The 19,018-nt window shown below is 38.0% G+C and overlaps 2 protein-coding genes across 2 annotated transcripts; both read left to right on the forward strand.

The window, feature by feature from the left end:
* Nucleotides 1–6,791: 6,791 nt before the first annotated feature.
* LOC132179496 (basic leucine zipper 43) lies at nt 6,792–7,554 on the forward strand. The gene has a single exon (XM_059592231.1). It carries the CDS (start codon nt 6,886–6,888, stop codon nt 7,444–7,446), a length of 561 nt encoding a protein of 186 aa, XP_059448214.1. The 5' UTR covers nt 6,792–6,885; the 3' UTR covers nt 7,447–7,554.
* Nucleotides 7,555–10,401: 2,847 nt separating this feature from the next.
* On the forward strand, nt 10,402–16,307 carry LOC132177381 (chaperonin 60 subunit beta 4, chloroplastic). Its single transcript, XM_059589668.1, has 14 exons — nt 10,402–10,632; nt 10,724–10,849; nt 11,130–11,267; nt 11,735–11,830; nt 11,928–12,170; nt 12,249–12,483; nt 13,579–13,748; nt 13,926–14,003; nt 14,107–14,178; nt 14,534–14,638; nt 14,870–14,962; nt 15,095–15,187; nt 15,505–15,628; nt 15,735–16,307. The coding sequence occupies exons 1-14, from the start codon at nt 10,483–10,485 to the stop codon at nt 15,755–15,757; spliced, it is 1,746 nt and encodes a 581-aa protein (XP_059445651.1). The 5' UTR covers nt 10,402–10,482; the 3' UTR covers nt 15,758–16,307.
* Nucleotides 16,308–19,018: the final 2,711 nt, after the last annotated feature.

Raw genomic sequence — 19,018 nt, forward strand, 5'->3', positions numbered from 1 at the left:
CCATACACCGCCTCCGTCTCTCTCTTCGCCAGACACATGGTGGTGGCGCCATCCACCCCCGGCCTATGGGGTGGCTCCTAGACCACGGGGTGGCCACTAGCCACCCAAATCTGGCTGGGGGCGGTTGGCGAGCCACCCCTAGACCATGGGGTGGCACCCAGGCCACCCTGGGTTGGCGTGCGGCCACCCCAATGTTCTAGGGGTGGCTCACCAGATTTGGGGGTGGCGCACGGCCAACCCCGCCACCTTATGTGCTGTTGCTGCTCTTCTAAGGCCACCTTTCTAATTTTTATTTATTTTTAACTAAGAAAAGAAGAATTATTTTGATATTCTGTTTTCATTTTAAGTTTGTATAATAAGTTAATGTGTCAGCTACTGAATGGTGCACACAAAACAGAAATTTTGTACACCGACCATATTGAAGTTATTCTCATTTCGCAAACCAAATAAGGACTTAGCACACGTGTGTGAGAGAGAGCGGGCGCGGTGGGTTGGCTTTTTTGGAGTTGAGTAGATGGGGGGTGCAAATGGGTGGAGGGCTGGTCACTCGGCATGACACAGTAGCGACCGGAAGTTGCCGTCCACTGAGGTTTGAAGGCGTTCAATCAAGTCACCCTCCGTACCCAGCACAGGAGGCTCCTTTATGCTGCCCCCCATCTCCTGTGTCTGTGTCTGCGTTTTATCTAGACCTACATTTAGGCTAAACAATATAGCAAGTACACCAATAAGTGTACAGCCGTGCATCATATCTTTTCCTCTTGTTTTTCTCTCCTTTGTAGGACCCCTCCAGTTGCCTGTTAATTAATCAAACCACCATGTTCATTCGATCCCTTCTTTTCCTTCTCCTTTTCTTCTCTTTCTTTTCCCTTTTTTTATTGTAATGGGTATGATATGTGGCTGGCAGAGGACCAAGTTTTCCAATGATTCATCATGAATAGTCTATATGCTCCTCAATGCATGTCGTAATTGAACAGGGGTGTGCCAATTCGTGGTTTGGTTTTTCCCAAGGCATTTGATAAAGCAGGCCAAGTGATTGTGATGTATACCGGCGGCTTCATTTCTCGACTCATATTTGGATTGCCACCAGCCACTTAACTCATCTCATTAATTTTTTTTTAGATTCAATCCTACCTGGCTACCTAGAACACGGCCAAGATTTGATGGATTATGCCATGTTTTATAGATTAATGAGCAATCTACCCTCATCCATCTCATTAAATACGGAAGTTACCATAATTTATTTCATATGGCTTATTTTAAACGCTTAGATGAGATGAATAACTAAGATTTATGAATTTAAAAATCTTCAATTTAAAAAGAATTTTAGAGGATCTCATTCCAATATGCAAAAGTCTTAAAGACAATGACAAAAATTATGTTCGACAGTCACTCGAGCGAGCAATACAAACACTTGATAGTTGCTCGAGTGAGTGTGGCAAAGTAATGGATAGAAACTTCGCTCGGCAATGGCTCTCTTACCAAAAAAGAAGATGAAGGGATTTTTAATAATTTTCAAATAAATGATTAATTCTTACTAGAGTAGTGATATAAAAATCTCAAAAGGTTTTCTATGAAATAACATTGTTGTTGCTAAAAATCGACTTGTTTTTACATTGTGAAACTGCCATTGTCTTTTTCTTCTTTTCTTAAAGGGCATTATACAGACTTACAAGGACAAAAAAAAGGTTGTGAAAAAGGGAATAAATCAAATTGATAAAAATAGGACCGTACAAAGAGAAGCTTTTGACGTACGTATGATTTGGTCGGTGAAGATCAACTGTCAAAATATATAATTTTTTTTTTTTTAATCGATTTTTCAATAATTAAAAAGGATCCCGCTATTTCTAATTCTCAAAAAAGTTAAACCACGTTATAAAGTTATGGACGGAGTTTTCCATCAAACTAAGTTAGAGAAACTTTTTCTAACTCAGTCTACAAAAATGATATGTGTCATTTAAACATATGAAATGCACTTATTTTTTAATAGTAGAGACAAAGTTGGAATAAATAATATTAAAAACTCATGTGCATCTCTCATGTTAATAAAAAAAATAGATACAAGTTATTTTTAAAGACCGAGTTAAAAAAAGTTATTCTAACCCAATTTAAAGAAAAACTCTGTCGGTAAGTTATTACCAATTGTGAGGGAGCAATTTGTGTTGCTCTTCCTTTTAGGCAGCATATTTAATATAGGGGGTGCTCCTACTGCTTCCCCTCACTCCTGTCTCTGCCACTGGGCCTCAACAATGCCAAAAATAGGGGTAGATAAGAGCATGTGTATGGAGTTTGGCGGACAAAGTTAATTCCCAAGGCCATCAAATTCAAATACAAACTTGTGAAATCGTGATTATAGTAGCTATACATGTATCTCCTATGCTTTTCCCTTCAATCAAATATCCATGACAAGAGTGCGTTTGATCATAAAGAGCACCAGCATTCTTCAAAGCATATCCGAACTGAATATAGGGTGTGGTCAATCTACTGATAATTTTTATTTACCCTTATATTTCATCTTTTATTAAAATTGATTTTTAAGGTTTAAAAGTTATCAAATTACTCTCTAACGTTCGCACTGTTATCAGGTAACTCCATCTAAGTGACAAGTAGCAATCATGTCACATCATATCCAATAAAAATAAGACGTGTTCAGACCATCCATTTGGCTAGCTTACATCAAACATGGCCACACTAATTTGCCATGTCATCCTAAAGGGGGGTGGCATGTGGGTGGCCTCTACATCATGGTTGTAATGCGAAATCCGTTCTTGCGGCCATGTTGGCCACTTACGCCTGCAACTATGAAATGTGTACCTTCGCGGCAGTGGCACAGTAGAAGAACTCTACGCCCAACGCCCTCCTACACTGCCTTTTCCAGTGACTACATCACGTCCTTGACAACCAAGTTTGTAACGATGCACTTGAGCGTCTGCTACAACATGTTGAAGCATTTGAATGCGTCATTGACATCAATCACGTTTCTACTCAAACCCTTTGCAATATTCTCTTTGTTGTCTCTCAACCACGACTTCAAAACCTTGCTCAGAGAGGTGGTTACACTGCCGCCTCAAGAGTCTTTTTTTTTTTTTTTTCTCGATTCCTACTGATGTAGTGATGTGTACATTTTTAAAAAATATGGGCTAACGTGACAAGTAATCTAGTGTGACATGTGGCTAATGTAAGCTAACTGATTAGATGGTCTTGATACGTATCTTTTTTTTATTGGACATGACGTGGCCTAATAGCCATGTGTCATACAACACCATTAAAAATTTAACGGAAGGGAAACGAGGAGAGTTATTTAATAACTTTTAAACCTTAGAAAATCATTTGATAAAAATAAAACCGCAATGATTTTATCACTGGATAATTTTTTCAGTACTTTCTTTTTCTTTTTAATTATCGTACATTTTATATGAGTATTTTTTGTCTGAATTAAGTATGGCTTGCCATATTAACCTTCAAATATGTAATACAACATGGTAGACACGCTCCATCTACTGTACCCAACTAAATGTGGCCTATCTCAATTATTATAGGTCGTATAATTTCATGTTTTTCGCCCGCATTGTATGATTACTTTTTGCAAATCGTGTCTTTTCCAATTGACTAATTCAGGAAGCTTTAGATATAAAGGTGTATATATATTTGCGACTTATTAAGGGTGGACCAAATGGCTTCTGTGGCCAAAGTCGTGGTACAATAATACTATCTACAACTCAACTGGTATGAGCCACTATGAGTTTGTACATGGTCAAGGGTGCCTCCTATGGTATTCTCTAATCTCCCGGGACCCACCGATGTTCATCATAGGTCGAGATCATGTTGTCAGGTTTGATTGTAATCAAATCCTTTTTAATCTGTCAAACTGGTGATCATGTTTGATTAATTGTTAGCCGTGGTCCTTATATATAGAATATTGACCTTTAAGGATTGATTGTAATCAAATCATTTTGAATTGAATGTTATGCGCTACGTGAGTCACGTGACTATGTCCACTACTATTGGGCTCTTCCCTCGTAGTGGAGGTAGGCATGTAATGTTGAACCACCTTAAAATTCTCGTCTCACTTTCTCTCTTTCTTTCGACCGCATACACTTGAATATACAACAAACTAATTTATAGCTAATTTTTGTCTGCCTACATGGGAATACAGACTTCCAACCTTGAGAGGATCTGTTTTTTTTTAGATGCACCATTATATTATTTATTTTCCTAGTAACATTTTATGAGCCCTATTTTTATTTCCTTCTTGATTAATTTGGGTTTCCTTGTAAATTTGGACTTTGAACCCTATATAGATTAAGCTGGTATAATAGATGGCATTGGCTTTTCCTGGTTGAATAAAATTCCTCAAAAATAATTATAGGGAGTTCTTGACATGGCTCATCTATTAATTATTTATATTTGATTTATTTTATATGTATTTGATATGACAGGTTGGAACCAAGAATGCTCTCGAAAAGCAAGGAATGTTATTTGATAATTGTACTCGGTGCTATTTAGTATTTATAAGTTAATCTTCACTGATTAGATGTGAGAAGAACTCTAGTAAGACCAATTTTTCCTGTACTTTCTCTCTTTTTTCTTCTAATCAGAATTGTTAAAGCAAAAGCGAGTTCCACTACCGTTTGCTTTCCTTTTATCTTTTGCATTTTCACATTCTACTCTATCACCATTTCAAAGTATCAGAATCATCTTAATGGCATTTATGAAATTGCCCCCCAGCCACCTCTCAAGTTCGCAAAATGATCCTCCTCAGTTCAAAAGGGACGAGAGCATCTAGTCCTTTATATTACAAGGGCATAATTATCATTTTACATTTTTTTTTTTTTAATAATTATGTCTATTCTCTCGTTCAAATAAATTGGAGATAATCATAATCTCTCAAATTAGAGGCGGTAATGAGTGCTATTAGTTCGTAAGTGTTTTAGCCTTTATTATATATAATCTTTTTATAAATTGAAGTGATAGTTCAAGCACACTTATCATGCCATTTATTAAAATGTGAATCGTCATGTGACAATTCTCGTACATTTATAAATTAACGTAACACTTATTAAATCAATCGCTAAAATATAAACTACAACAACATAACACCCATTTTTATAAAATAATAGGGGTTTATCATAAAAGTTACCCATCACCCGACCTAGTAAATATAAAAAGTTAGGGCAATGGCAATGAGGATGTCCCTTGAAAATTTTAATAACTAATTAGAAGGATTGCTTTTCTAATTCAGGAAAATAAAAAGTTAATCACCAAAAACTGATCATGTTATCCTATTAATGAATTAACTTAGCCTAAGATGACGACTGCCTGGCCATATAGAGTAGAGTGGGCAAAACATACATAAAGGGAAGCACCACCATGGAACCACACATATTCCACACTAATTCCCAACACGAATTTATGGAATCTTATCCGATTTTTCTTTAGAATTAGAAGGTCGACTGGAAGTTTCTGAAGTGGGGAATCACCCAATTACTGCGTATTTATAATTGAAAAACAAGCAAGATTGGGATGGAATATTAGTTGAACACAGTTGATAAACTATAAAGAATAAACGTTTGCGCTTGCAAGTTGCTGCCTCTGGGATTTGCCCATAGACTTTTTTGATCTAGTCCTCTTTAATTTTAGTTTAGGGTTTGTCTTTTGTCTTTTGTCTTTTGTCTTTCATAATATATATTGCTTGTGGGCCTGAATCAAGGAGATCGAAGCTAGCCGATTTGCAACATTGTTTTGTGTTTAAAACAAATCAATATTGCCAAGCTCAGCTCAAACTATTACAAATTTACAAGCTTCATACAAGAATGAGACAATTGCAGACAATTGAATCCCTCCCTGCTGGTTCCTAAAATACAAAAATGAAGTGCTTTTGTGAGTCATCAAAACTGTATAAAAAGGGGATCATCAAAGGAAAATACTAACCACAAGGGTGGTAGTTGAGTTGGTAGAAGAATTCATTTCATCCTAGTGGTCGCGTGTTCGAAACCATTTGCGGTAGTAGATGCGTGAATCAGATGCTACTTTGAAGGGACTCTACTGGCTCACACCTTTGTGGGGTTGTGGTGACGGGCTCGCCTTCCCAGGCAGAGCTATAGCTCAAAACGGACATTCCACAACTGGTGGGAGCTCCGATGGTAACGCTCAAGAGAGGAAACTACACTGGTCGCCCCTTCTCACCTTTTTAATTAGAAAAAAAAAAATCAAAGGAAAATACTATTTAATAGTTTACCTTTTTAGCTGGTTCTCGTTGCGTCATCAATCAGGGCCAGGCGGCGTTATTGGCTCTTAAGAGTTCTGAAGTTCTAATATGCTTCTCAAAATTGGCTCTCCTGGAATTGACCTAACACCATTTCTTTAATTATATGAATTTCCAAACGTTCCTTACCTAAATTATTGCAACCCCACATCACAACTTCTCTCTCTCGTAAGCATTGTACCTTTTTTTCTTTTTCTTTTTCCTTTTTTTTTTTTTTTTTTTTTTTGAGAGAGAGATTTGTAAGGATTGATGTAATGCCAAATGATTATCCAAATATATTAGATGTCTATAGATGCATGCTGACTGAACTCATTACTTGCATACATACATATGATGAATTGATGATGATGTAAAGACTAAAGTGGTTTATAAAACAAACGCATAAGTAAAACATCTCATGCATGATACATTAAAATTAGATAGACATCTGCAGCGGCATCCCCTGACACTGTTACACTGTTGATCAAACTGGCCCACTTCTCTAGTCTTTTCCCTCCTATAAATCCCCTGCATTCCTCATGCTCTCCTTCCCTACCCTCTTCAACACAATCTCAAACACACACAACCCTTGAAGAAGAAGCATATCATCATCATCATCATCATCTTCGATCGAAGATTGAAGCATGCTTCCAGCTGAGATCACAGGAACCCAGATTCCAATTCCCGCTAACTTTGGCATGATGCAGAGCAACACACCAGACTTTTACTTCAATAGATTCTTAACCAACTTACCCAACTCCCACTTCTCTTCACAGTACTGCAGTATGAGCAACAACTCCAGCACTTCTGATGAAGCTGAGGAGCACCAACTCAGCATCATCGATGAAAGGAAGCAGAGGAGAATGATTTCTAACAGAGAATCTGCTCGCAGATCACGGATGAGGAAACAAAAGCACCTTGATGAACTCTGGTCGCAGGTGCTCAGGCTTCGAACAGAGAACCGCAATCTGATAGACAAGGTGACTCATGTAACTGAGTGCTATGACAGGGTTCTTCAGGAGAATGCAAGACTCAAGGAAGAAGCTTCTGATCTTCGCGAAATGCTTACAAACCTGCAAATCGGCAGTCCTTACACTACTCCTACTTTCAGAGATTTGGAAGAGGTCGTCCCTTGCAACGCTGCTCATCTCAGAGCTGAATCCTCAAACCAATCCATCTCTAATTCTGTAGACTTGCTTCATTAAGATATGTCATGGGGGGGGGGCTCTTTTTTTTTTTTTCCATAATAACCAGTCTATGTTTCTCATGTCATGTGTTTGTGTGCGAAAATAGACCTTCCAATAACAACTTCTTTGGACCACTTTGTCTGAACATGGTTAATTCCCTAACATTTACGTTATAATCAATACTTTAATACAACTGTTGTAGCTCTTCTCGCCGCATATATCTCATGCAGGTTGAGCATAATCCCTGAAAATGAGACTTTTTTCCCTTTTTTTTTTTGTTCTTTTTCTTTTTTTTTTTTTTTTTTGTGTACATCTGAACCATATCAAAGACTGAATAATTGATTTAATTACGAATCAGGGAAGGAATATGAAACAGCTAGCACAGAGGATAAAAAAATTAAAAAGAAAAAAGCTATTGGGCAATACCCAATCGTCAATATCCATACTATATTAAAGCAGCAACAATTTTTTTTTTTTTTTTCCCTTCACTAGGGAGGAAGAACAAGCAGATCGTGGGCGACCCATGTGGGAATAAGCTTGAGTCACGCTGAAACTCGGCCCCATGGGCAGTTTATGTTGCATAAGAATAAGAGGGCCAACAGGACAAATGGTGGTGGAGGTGCTGGTGTTAGTGGCTCATCATTCAAAAAACTACTATAACAAGCAGAACATTTGAAAAGGCTATCCACTAAAAACACCCAAAAGCTATCTGTTTTTAGCTTTTTGTGAGGACATTGTCATCACTGCCCGCCTGACCCTGCTTCAGCCAACCTACTGTTCTCCCCCAACTTCGATCATGCCATGTAGAGCCCCTACAGTTTCAGGTGTTCTAGAACAGTACCCATATGCTTCTGCATCAGCAAAGTCCCCACCATGCCTCCCCCTCACCCTTTTTCCCTTTCATGCGCATGTACGTGTGTGGGTCTCTCCGGACATGTAGTATATTTTTGGATATTTAAATTACTCTATCTAGTTTCTGCGGAAGCAATATAATGAGAAGAAATCAAATAAAAAGGATAAACATTATTTGAATCATAATTACTTCAATGATGCAAGTGACATCATGATTATATTGTTGACGGGGTAGTCTTGATCATATACCCTGCCCAGAGCGAATTCCATTGCATTTGACAAACGGGATTTTGTTTCAATCAAAGTCAAACAAATATCTTTCAAAATTCTTGATCGCTGTAACATCATGCTTCCATTATATCATTAATGCTGATGGAAGCATTCATGTACTGAGCACAGAGTGTCCCAACTTGGCGTGAGCATGAAAATTACGCTTATGGTGCTAATCCCCTGTCTCTACTATTCCTTTTTTTGTCGTGTCTTTCTTCACTGGACCTAAATTTGGAGGGTCACTAATTTTTTCAATTTCTATATGAGTATGCGTCCTTCTCTCCTTCTTACAATTACTTTAGACTCTTAAAATGTATGATCCGTTTAATTAGTATATGCCGTAAGACTTATTGACGCCATTCCACCCGCTTCGGAATATGCCATCGATTTTTGTCTATCATGTTGACTCTATTTTATTGAGATTGTTTGATTTTAGATACCTACGTCTACAATAAAAAAGTGTTTATTTATAATTGTGGTACAATATGGTAAAATGGGCTGTTGAGGAATAATCACGCATTGTGTGTGGACAACTTTTAGCATGTTTATAAGGAATGAGCAACCATCTTCTATAGAACCGATTTTATAAGATGAGTTAGGTTTATAAATTTCTTCATGGTATCAAAGCGTAGGCTTGCTTTGAGCACTCTAATTTTTTCAAAGTAACAGCACTGGAGGCACGACCTGATCAATTAAGACCAGGAGCGTATCATCAGTAGAAGGGACGAGCAGACTGGTACACACCAAGTGTATACCGATCTGCCCAACCCAAGATCCAACTACGAGCAACAACTTAAATATATGCTATTGGTGCTGATGTGAGATGTGTTAGGAAAGGTAAAGAAAATTCTGAAGATTATAATATTTGATATAAATAATTAATATGGTTGAAAATCCACTGAATTCTAACACTTTTTTTTTTTTTTTTTGCATGGACTGAATTCTAACACTTAAGATAGCACTAGCACCTCTTATGGCATAGCAATAAGTAGCAGCAATCCACAGTCAACTCGTATATAATTAAACATGAAGCTGAAAAAAGAAAAAATAGACAACCATGTCCATGAGGTTTCTTCAAACGTAAATTTCATAACATGGTCAAGGTGGTCTTAAAATGGTGAAACTTGAAGCCCAGATAGCATATAGTATCCGTGCAAAAAGTCACATTTAATTTTGTTACTGTCTCAGACCCATCCCATTTTGGACTTTTCAATGTAACATATCCATGGCAGAGGCAGACCCGAGCCAATTTATTAGGCCACATGTAGATCATCAAGTTATGAAGACATATGGGCATTTGAAGGTCATAAACATAAAAGAGGTTAACATGTATTGGATCACCAAAAATGTACTCTTGAAATAAAGCTTAAATGTAAAACATTTTTATAATTTTTTTTGTTCAAATTAATTAATAATCAATCATCATTTAAACATCGTACTTCATTCGTATAGATATGTTATTCTCGAGGCTTCTTGACCGTTTTGCAATGTTGGCCCGAAGACGTGTATAGTGTTCTGTTACATGCTACATTTCATTTCACATTGGGGCTGATGTGGATTACTAAACATTTTGGGTTATTATTAATTTCATCTTAATACTTCTGCTTTGAGCAATTTAGTTCTTATATTTTTAAAATATTTGCAATCTTATCCTTCCATCCATTGTGTGTTTATATGGCTGCCATTAACCATCAGAACGACGTCGTATTAGTCATTGAGAATTAGAAAAAAGTAAAAAAGGTGTAACCGGTAGCAGGCATGTTGATCTATAGGAATTTGCAATAAAACGGTGTCGTAGACAATCATATTAGCGCCAAAACATGTTCTTAGATTTTTCCCTCTCTCTCTCTCTGTGTCTCTGTCTCTCTTATCCTCGAAACGATATTTCAAGATATATGTTACTCCAACCAGAGCGCCAAACTGAACCAAGCCATGGCATGTACTCCAACCCCCATCTCTGCGATTTATTTCACTAACCCAATACTACCCAAAAGGCCTTCTTCGCCCTCCATGTTAAAACCGAGAGGCATGGCCAAAGAGCTTTACTTCAACCACGATGGTTCAACAACTAAGAAGCTTCAGGTTACAGTTCAGGGGCCCTGGTTCTTTAACATCCATAACTTTGTTTTGCTTGCAAGTTTTTGAACGGTCGGGTTGGTTGGTGGTGGTGCAGGCAGGGGTGGACATGGTCGCCGAGCTGCTTGGGGTGACTTTGGGTCCAAAGGGAAGAAATGTGGTATTGCAGAACAAGTATGGACCCCCAAAAATTGTAAACGACGGCGAAACTGTTCTCAAAGAGGTATTGCATTCTGTCCCTTGCCCTTCTACCGTTCTTTTAAACGCAGTTGAAGCGTTCGGTGAAATCTGTAAAAAAATGTAGGCTGGAAATTTAGGTAGTGTTAGTTCAAATTTTGGATACAATTGGTGAGCATGAGGATAGTAGTAACAGCATTAGCAAAATGAAAATATAATTATTCAAGTAGCATCAATTAAAGAAGGAAAAATCTAATTGTTCATTTCACTATTTCTCTCATCAAGAACTTTCCTCTTAACTGGCTATGTATTATTGTTTGATTTAGATTGAATTGGAGGACCCTTTGGAGAATGTGGGAGTTAAATTGGTAAGACAGGCTGGTGCCAGAACAAATGACCTTGCTGGCGACGGTTCCACTACTTCAATCATTCTTGCTCAGGGTCTAATTGCTGAGGGTGTGAAGGTATGAATTTGATGCTGTACATGAGTATCCTCTCTATTGCATTACTACAAAAGAAGTGTTTGTTAAGAGATGCAGGGTTTCCTAAAATGCTAGCCTATAGTTAAAAAGCAGGGCTTCCTAAAAGACTAGGCAATAGAAGATAGGGCTTTATGCCATTGAAAAAGCCTTGCCAATAAAGCATCAAGCTTAAACTTCCTTCTTGCATGCTTGCTCCTCCAGAAGCACACACTAAACTAAGAGGTAAAAACTGATTGGTAGCATGTTTGATCAAATGCGTGATTCTCTCGCCTTTTGACCCCAGGTTCCTTACCAATAAGGCCTTGCCACCTAGCTGTCTCTGAAAACTCACATAGGGAGGGCTTGTCAAGTACATGGCTCATATGGTGTTTCCTTTATTTGAATAGGTTATTAGGAACTTATATTAGGTGCTTCCAATATTTTGTTCTAAGAATATACGCTTTTTCTAGATTATTGCCGCTGGTAGGAATCCTGTTCAAATTGCTCGTGGCATTGAGAAGACTGCAAAGGCCCTTGTGTCTGAACTCAAATTAATGTCCAGAGAGGTAACCAAGTTTATCTTTCTTAACTCCGTTTTTGAAAGTAGTAGTTTATTATCTCATTTTTGCTGAATCAAACTGCAATACACCTCACATGTTGCAGGTTGAAGATCATGAGCTTGTAGATGTTGCTGCAGTTAGTGCAGGGAATGATTATATTGTGGGAAACATGATTGCTGATGCTCTTCGTCAAGTGGGAAGGAAGGGTGTAGTGACTATTGAAAAAGGGAAGTGTACCGAGAACAGTCTACAGATTGTAGAAGGAATGCAATTTGATCGTGGATATTTGTCTCCTTACTTTGTAACTGATCGACAAAAGATGACAATTGAGTTTCATAATTGCAAGGTAGGATTTGTATGATTTGCATAGTCTGGCATGCTCTCCCATGAAGTAATTAGAGGGTGTGAATTTTTTTGGTTGCAGTTACTTTTGGTCGACAGAAAAATCACAAACCCAAAGGAGATGTTTAAAATATTGGACAGTGCAGTTAAAGAGAAGTATCCCATTGTGATAGTTGCAGAGGGTATAGAGCAGGAAGCTCTGGCTCCAGTAATTAGAAATAAACTGAGGGGTGTGCTGAAGGCAGCTGCTATCAAGGCTCCTGCCTTTGGTGAGCGCAAGAGCCACTACTTAGATGACATCGCCATCTTGACTGGAGGTAATGGATGAAGTACTGAAACTTAGATATCATAGCGTCCATTTTCAAAATGCTTATGTGTCACTTACAATGACTTGAAATATCAATTTCCTTTAATTGGATGCAAAAAATGTAACTGTAACCTTATTGGGTTTCTAGTTACCAATCATTTGCCTATCCACTTAGGGTTTGTCGCAGCACCACATATTAATACGCTGATTTCAGTAGCTTTTGAGGTTTAAATCCATCATTCGGAGTGGACTCAATAGCTTTTGAGGTAGTAGTAGTGTAATACTAATAGCAGCAACAATAATAATAATGAGAAATGAGAGTATAGGAATAAAATGGAAAAAAAAAAAAATGAACAACACTGAATCAATCTTTTGGTTAATGCTAGTCTTTTAGTTAGCTTTTTATACTTTGGCACCCAAAAAAAGTTAAAATCCTTTTGGGGGCAGCCGGGCAGGCAGCTATTGCAAATGAAAACTGCAGATTTTTGTTGTACAATTTTACATGCGTTTGTTGCTGGCAGACATAGAGTGCTTATAGGCACAATAAAGATCTAAGATCTAATACACCTTCAGTTAAAAAATTAGATACACTGTCAATTACAGTTAAAGACTTGTGCTTGAGATGATTAATAGACCAGAAGTCACAGTGGAAGATCAATACCTTTCCCTACATCCACCCCAGCCTATTGTAGTATTCAAGGTCTGCTAATGAAGTTGATTTTGATCTTCAAAGATCCTTTATATGATATTAAACAATACAATTTCATAGAAATTTGATGTATAAAATTTAGTTTCCTATTGTTCTCTTTGATCCTTCTTGAGTATACTTACATGGTGAATCCCAAGCCCATAATGAAAATCCTTAGATTGGATTGAATGACAGAAAAAGATTAAACTTAAAGTCACATCTCCTAATCCAAATCCTTAGAAAAATGAATGTGATCTTAGATAGGATTGAATGACAAAAAGATTCATGTATCCGTACTTGAGTAGTTGGGAGTAAGACTTTTAGAGTTGAGCCGAGTTTGTTCTTTTGTCCCTTTAACATTTTGCTTCTTTAAAATTCTTCATGCTCTTGCATGTGTGGATCTTAATAATTATGCAGGCACTGTAATCAGAGATGAGATGGGGTTGAGCCTTGAAAAGGCTGGCAAGGAAGTATTGGGCTCCGCTATAAAGGTTGTGATAACCAAGGGTTCAACATTAATAGTTACAGATGGGAGCACTCGCAAAGCTGTTGAAGAGAGGGTTTCTCAAATCCGGAGGCTTGTTGAGGTGCAACTATTGTCTCTAGTTGCAGTGGTGTACTTTCTGCTTGAAGTTCGTACTGCAGTGTCAATCGCAAGATTAAATGACCACACATGCACACTAGTGCACTGCTGATGTGTAGAAGGAATTATACATTGTTAGCATTCTCCAGAGTACCAAATGCAATTGTTTCTTGTTTTGCAGAACACTGAAGAAAATTTTCAAAAAAAGATACTGAATGAGAGAATAGCTAGGCTGTCAGCGGGAATTGCCATTCTTCAGGTAATCTAAAATATATTTCAGTCAGCATCTTGAGAATTGGGGAGTCTGGAGGCTTTGACTTCCTTTGAAGCTAATACATTTAGTCTTACCAATTGAATCCTAGGTAGGAGCACAAACGCAAGTTGAGTTGAAGGATAAACAACTCAGGATTGAAGATGCTTTGAATGCGACAAAGGTAGCTAATTTCTTCCTTGATCTTGTTAAATCATCACTTATCTCAAAAGTTTAAGCTTATAGGAAGTGATAAATTTAATCATTTAATCAATACTTTAACACTTTCTCTCATGTGTGGGCTTAAACTCCCATCTATTAGGGGGGACTCAACATGTGAAATATCTAATTTAAATGGGGGGTACATTGTAGAGTCAGGGTTCGGGTTCGAACTCATGACCTTTGGCTCTGATACAATGTTAAATCACCACTTATCTTAAAAGTTTAAGCCTGTAGGAATTGTTGTCAACACTTTAACATATCTCAATAGAAGTTGGTCCGTCAATCATCAAGTAAGCTTCTAACTTGGCACATTACAGGCAGCAATTGAGGAAGGTGTTGTAGTTGGAGGGGGATGTACCCTTTTGAGGCTATCTACAACGGTAGATGGTATCAAACAAGGCTTGGACAATGAAGAACAGAAGGTGTTACCTCATTTATTTAAATCTGATAAAACATTTTCCTTTCCTTTTCCTTCTAAATTAAATATCTTAATCAGCGGCCTTTCTATTTGGAGGCGGCTAAAGTTCATTGCAATATTGGTAATCAATTGTATTTGTATGTCCTTTTAAATGAGCATGTTCTTGTTCTGGTGCAATTAGTTTCCATTTACCGTACATAAAGATTGTGATGTCATATATACAAATGCACCGCAGATTGGAGCTGAGATATTCAAAAGAGCTTTGAGATATCCTGCGAGACTGATAGCCAAAAATGCAGGTGTAAATGGCAATGTGGTTATAGAAAAGGTCTGTGCGTAATAACATTATTTTCTTTGATACACAAAGTAAGATTAAAAAAGTTTTAGGTTTATGAACTGATTCCGCCAATTGTTGTAGATCTTGAATCCATCAAACTTCCCTGGCGAATAAATTTTGCAGGTTCTTTCTAATGATAATATTAATTATGGATACAATGCTGCAAGAGACCGTTATGAGGATTTGATGAAGGCTGGAATCATTGATCCATCAAAGGTATCATCATTGAATGGTTTTATCAGATGATGCACATATCACTAGCCTAATGACATAGACATGTAAGCGTCGGGGGTACTACCATGTCATGATATATTTTGCCCTTGAGAAAGCTATTAGATTATCTGGACATATGTTATCTAAATTTTCATGCAGAAAACATCAAGAAGGGATATAGCTTACTGAAATTTGATTGCTCAGTCCACAACACATAAATAATGACTTCAGTTTAAGCCAGAATGTCTAGGCTTTGAACTAACCAATATCTAGGAGAAACTTTAGCTGATAAAATTATCCTTCTATCAAATATGGAGCAGGTAGTTAGGTGTTGTTTGGAGCATGCAGCATCTGTAGCCAAGACTTTTCTGACATCTGATGCCGTTGTAGTTGACATTAAGGAACTAGAGCCCATCAGAAGGAGACCACCAATGCCAACCTCAGGTGATTTCTGCTTTCTCAAAGAAGCTATCCTTTCTGCATCTTGTGTGTCCCTTTGACATAATATAGCGTGGTAAGTAACAAGTAATGCCAATGTTTTATCTTTCAGGTATCAGCCCAATTGGCGTTTAGTTTGGCGGATGAACTTGTGCACCAATTCAACTCTTAAAACCCTGCTTTCATCCACCCTTTCAAATATTAAAGGACTCTTACAGGAGTTACCAAGTAAACAAGGGTCACCTAAAATTACCAAGTTTTCCTATACAATGGTGCTGCTATGTTGACTACGAGACTCGCAAGTGTAGCTGCTTACAATTCAGTTCCTTCATCACAAGTGGATATTTCTAATAATAAAACAAGCATATCCTCTGCAAATTTGCAGGGGGGAAGAAATGCTACTCTGAAGAGGGAATCCAACAAGATAAGTTAGTTGCCGAGTTTAGCTCACTTGTGAAAGAGAAATGTTATTGTACTGGTGATGTTGCTTTCCTAGCTAATGATGGAAGCTGGTTAGTGGTATTTGCAATAGGGCCTCAAAGGATCAAGCAGAAGTTACCTTCAAATGAAACATTTGATACATTCACAAAAGCATGTCATTTTTGTAACCTGGCTCAGAGCTGTTATGTATATTGATAATACAAGGGCTCACCTTCCTATCTATGAGAGACATCAATTCACATTATAGCCTTTTCACTGTGGTCTGGATGGATGTTCTCAATCTCATGAACGACCTTGTTTCTAGTGTGTCAGATAATATCCAGGGCATTGGAGGCAAAAAGTTAGAAAAAATGGGAAAACTAATGTTGAGGAAGTGGGTGGGGTGAATTATAAGCTTGACTCAGTCGACAGTAGTGGAGACTGGAGAGACCCTCTAGTTTGCCAGGAAGAGTCTCCAAATGACCCATGAGAAGTTGGCATAGTAAATGGAGAAATATTTGCTTTCATTCTTTTTGCATTTTTTTTTTTTTGTTTTAAAAAAAAATTACCATAGGACTCATATAACACCTTTTATTAAAATATATATATATATATAACACCTTTTAGACTAATTAAAAATGATCATCAATGGTATATGCACGACATTACTATTTTTATTTACTCATAGAAATAATTTTAAAAAATATAAGAATTAAAAATTGGCTCCTTAACAAAAGGTGTAAAAATTAAAAGAAATATATTTCAAAATCAATGTTTCACTTTTTTTTATCTCTAGAAGCAGAGATAGATATAAAGTCGGAAGTAATACTAAGTACCATCTTTTATCTTTCTAAAATTCTTTTAAAACTGATGTAACTTTTAAAATTATAATTTGATAAAAATTTAAATATAATTCATTTAAAATTTAATGGTTATTTTTAAAAAAAATTAAAAAATTTTAGGAGGATAAAGCATTACTCTAAAGTCGGTCATTGAAGCATCGTCATGAATCATCAGACTTTTAGAATCCCAAGACACACAGTTTCGGCTCCCCTGCCTATGCTTATCTGTTGGGATTGATTCTCTCTTCTGTCTCGCCCTCTCTCTCTGTCTCGCCATCTAGCCTTATAAATGGCCTTGAGAGATCGTATTCCCTTCCACGGAGTTCTTTCGGAACCTTGAATCCGAAAGATCCCGTCCAGATTGTTTCCATTTCTAAATCACATGCATAGAGCTGTAAACGGAAAGATAGATTAAGAAGAAGAAGATGATGGGTTTGAGTGTGCAATGCATATTAGACTTGATTGTGGCAGGTATTTCTTTGGTGATTGGACTGGGTATTTTTGCGTTCATTGCCTCCATTCTTTGCTCTGCTGCTTTCTTCCACAATGCCAAGGAAGCCTCTTAATCCCACCCATCAACCAATTCAAGGTACATCATGTTATTTTCTTCTTTATTGTGCCATTATTAGTAGAAGAGGTAGTTGTTAGAGCAAATTTTTGAACAGTCGGAATAGGGACGACGGGCCACTTGCAAAATAGAGAAAAAGTCACCAAAACCGCTAGCCTGCAGGGACGGGAGATGCTCCAATGCTTAAGTTAGTGGCCTCTTTTTGAGGCAAAAAACTGAATAGAGAGTGTTTACGGGGAGGGAGAGTCATTATCCCTGATTTTTGGGTTTAACAAGTAAAAATCTTAAATATGGTTCATGAATACTTGTCAAGTGGTAGGCTTGTATAGTTGTATCCCTCTAATTAGTTTTCATGTAGTGGAGTGTTTGAGTGGAGGCTCATCTATCGTACCGGCAGTGACCCCCATTCTCACAGCCGACTTGCCCAACTGGTCGGGCTTTGGAAATCTTGTGTGTACTTACAATTAGGTTACCTTTAACCTTCAATACTAAGGGTGAAGAGTGTTGGCCGTCGGTTGCCTAATTGAGACTGTGGGTGTTGAAGTGCCCATCGCATTACGTAGGTCTTAACCCTTCGACCTTGTGGCTCGGTACTTGTCGAATCATTATGCTTTGTCGAGTGGATCCTGGAGGCAAGGTCAGTTGTGCCTTGTCGAGTGAGTACCCGAGGCAAGGTCTTTTGGCGATCTTGGTGGGTTGGGATGTGTGGCATCCCAACTGACAACGGCAATGGAGATTTTGGCGGGTTAGGATGTGTGGCATCCCGACCGACAATGGCGTTGGAGATCCTGGCAGGTCACACATCTCAACCAACAATGGCAATGGAGATCTCGGCGGGTCAAGATGTGTGGCATCCCAACCAGCAATGGCGATGGAGGTTGTGCCTTGTCGGGTGGACCCGAGGAAAGGTCTTTTGGCAATCTTGGCGGGTCTGGACATGTTGCATCCTGACCAACAATTTACTTAGTGGCTGAGGAGAGCTTGAAATTTTAGGTGTTTCTTGTAGAAGCTCAAAGCTCACAATAGACAAGAAATGTATAGCAGTTGTGCTGCTGGTTAGCTCAAATATAGCTAGATTTTAGTCCAGGTCATTCCAGTAGATCAGGTCGTAATCATCAAATAATTCAGAACGTTTTAAACAGTTAGAATATATGTACTGAAATTGGACAATGCCGAATCAACACTCATGCATAGATGCTGCTGGTCAGACAATTTATGCTTGACCAACACTTGTGCATGGGGACTGCCGATCGGACAAAATCATGCCTGACCAATGCGTATGCAAGCAAAATATATGTTATTAGGAGTAAAGGAACAATAAAAGTTTACTTGAGTCGAGTGGCTTGGGTTTTGCTGAAAGACATACCAAGTGCTTGGAGACTGCTTTGGTGGCATATATGTTATTTAAAGTAAAGGAACAATGAAAGTTTACTTGAGCTGAGTGGCTCGGGTTTTGCTGAAAGACATTCCAAGTGCTTGGAGACTGCTATGGTGGCAGCGGCGTCCACTTCAATAGGCATGTGGTACAAGAAAGTGCAACATAATTTGCAACCATGATTGCTAGCC

The sequence above is a fragment of the Corylus avellana genome, chromosome ca4, assembly GCF_901000735.1.
Source record: "Corylus avellana chromosome ca4, CavTom2PMs-1.0".
NCBI lineage: Eukaryota > Viridiplantae > Streptophyta > Magnoliopsida > Fagales > Betulaceae > Corylus > Corylus avellana.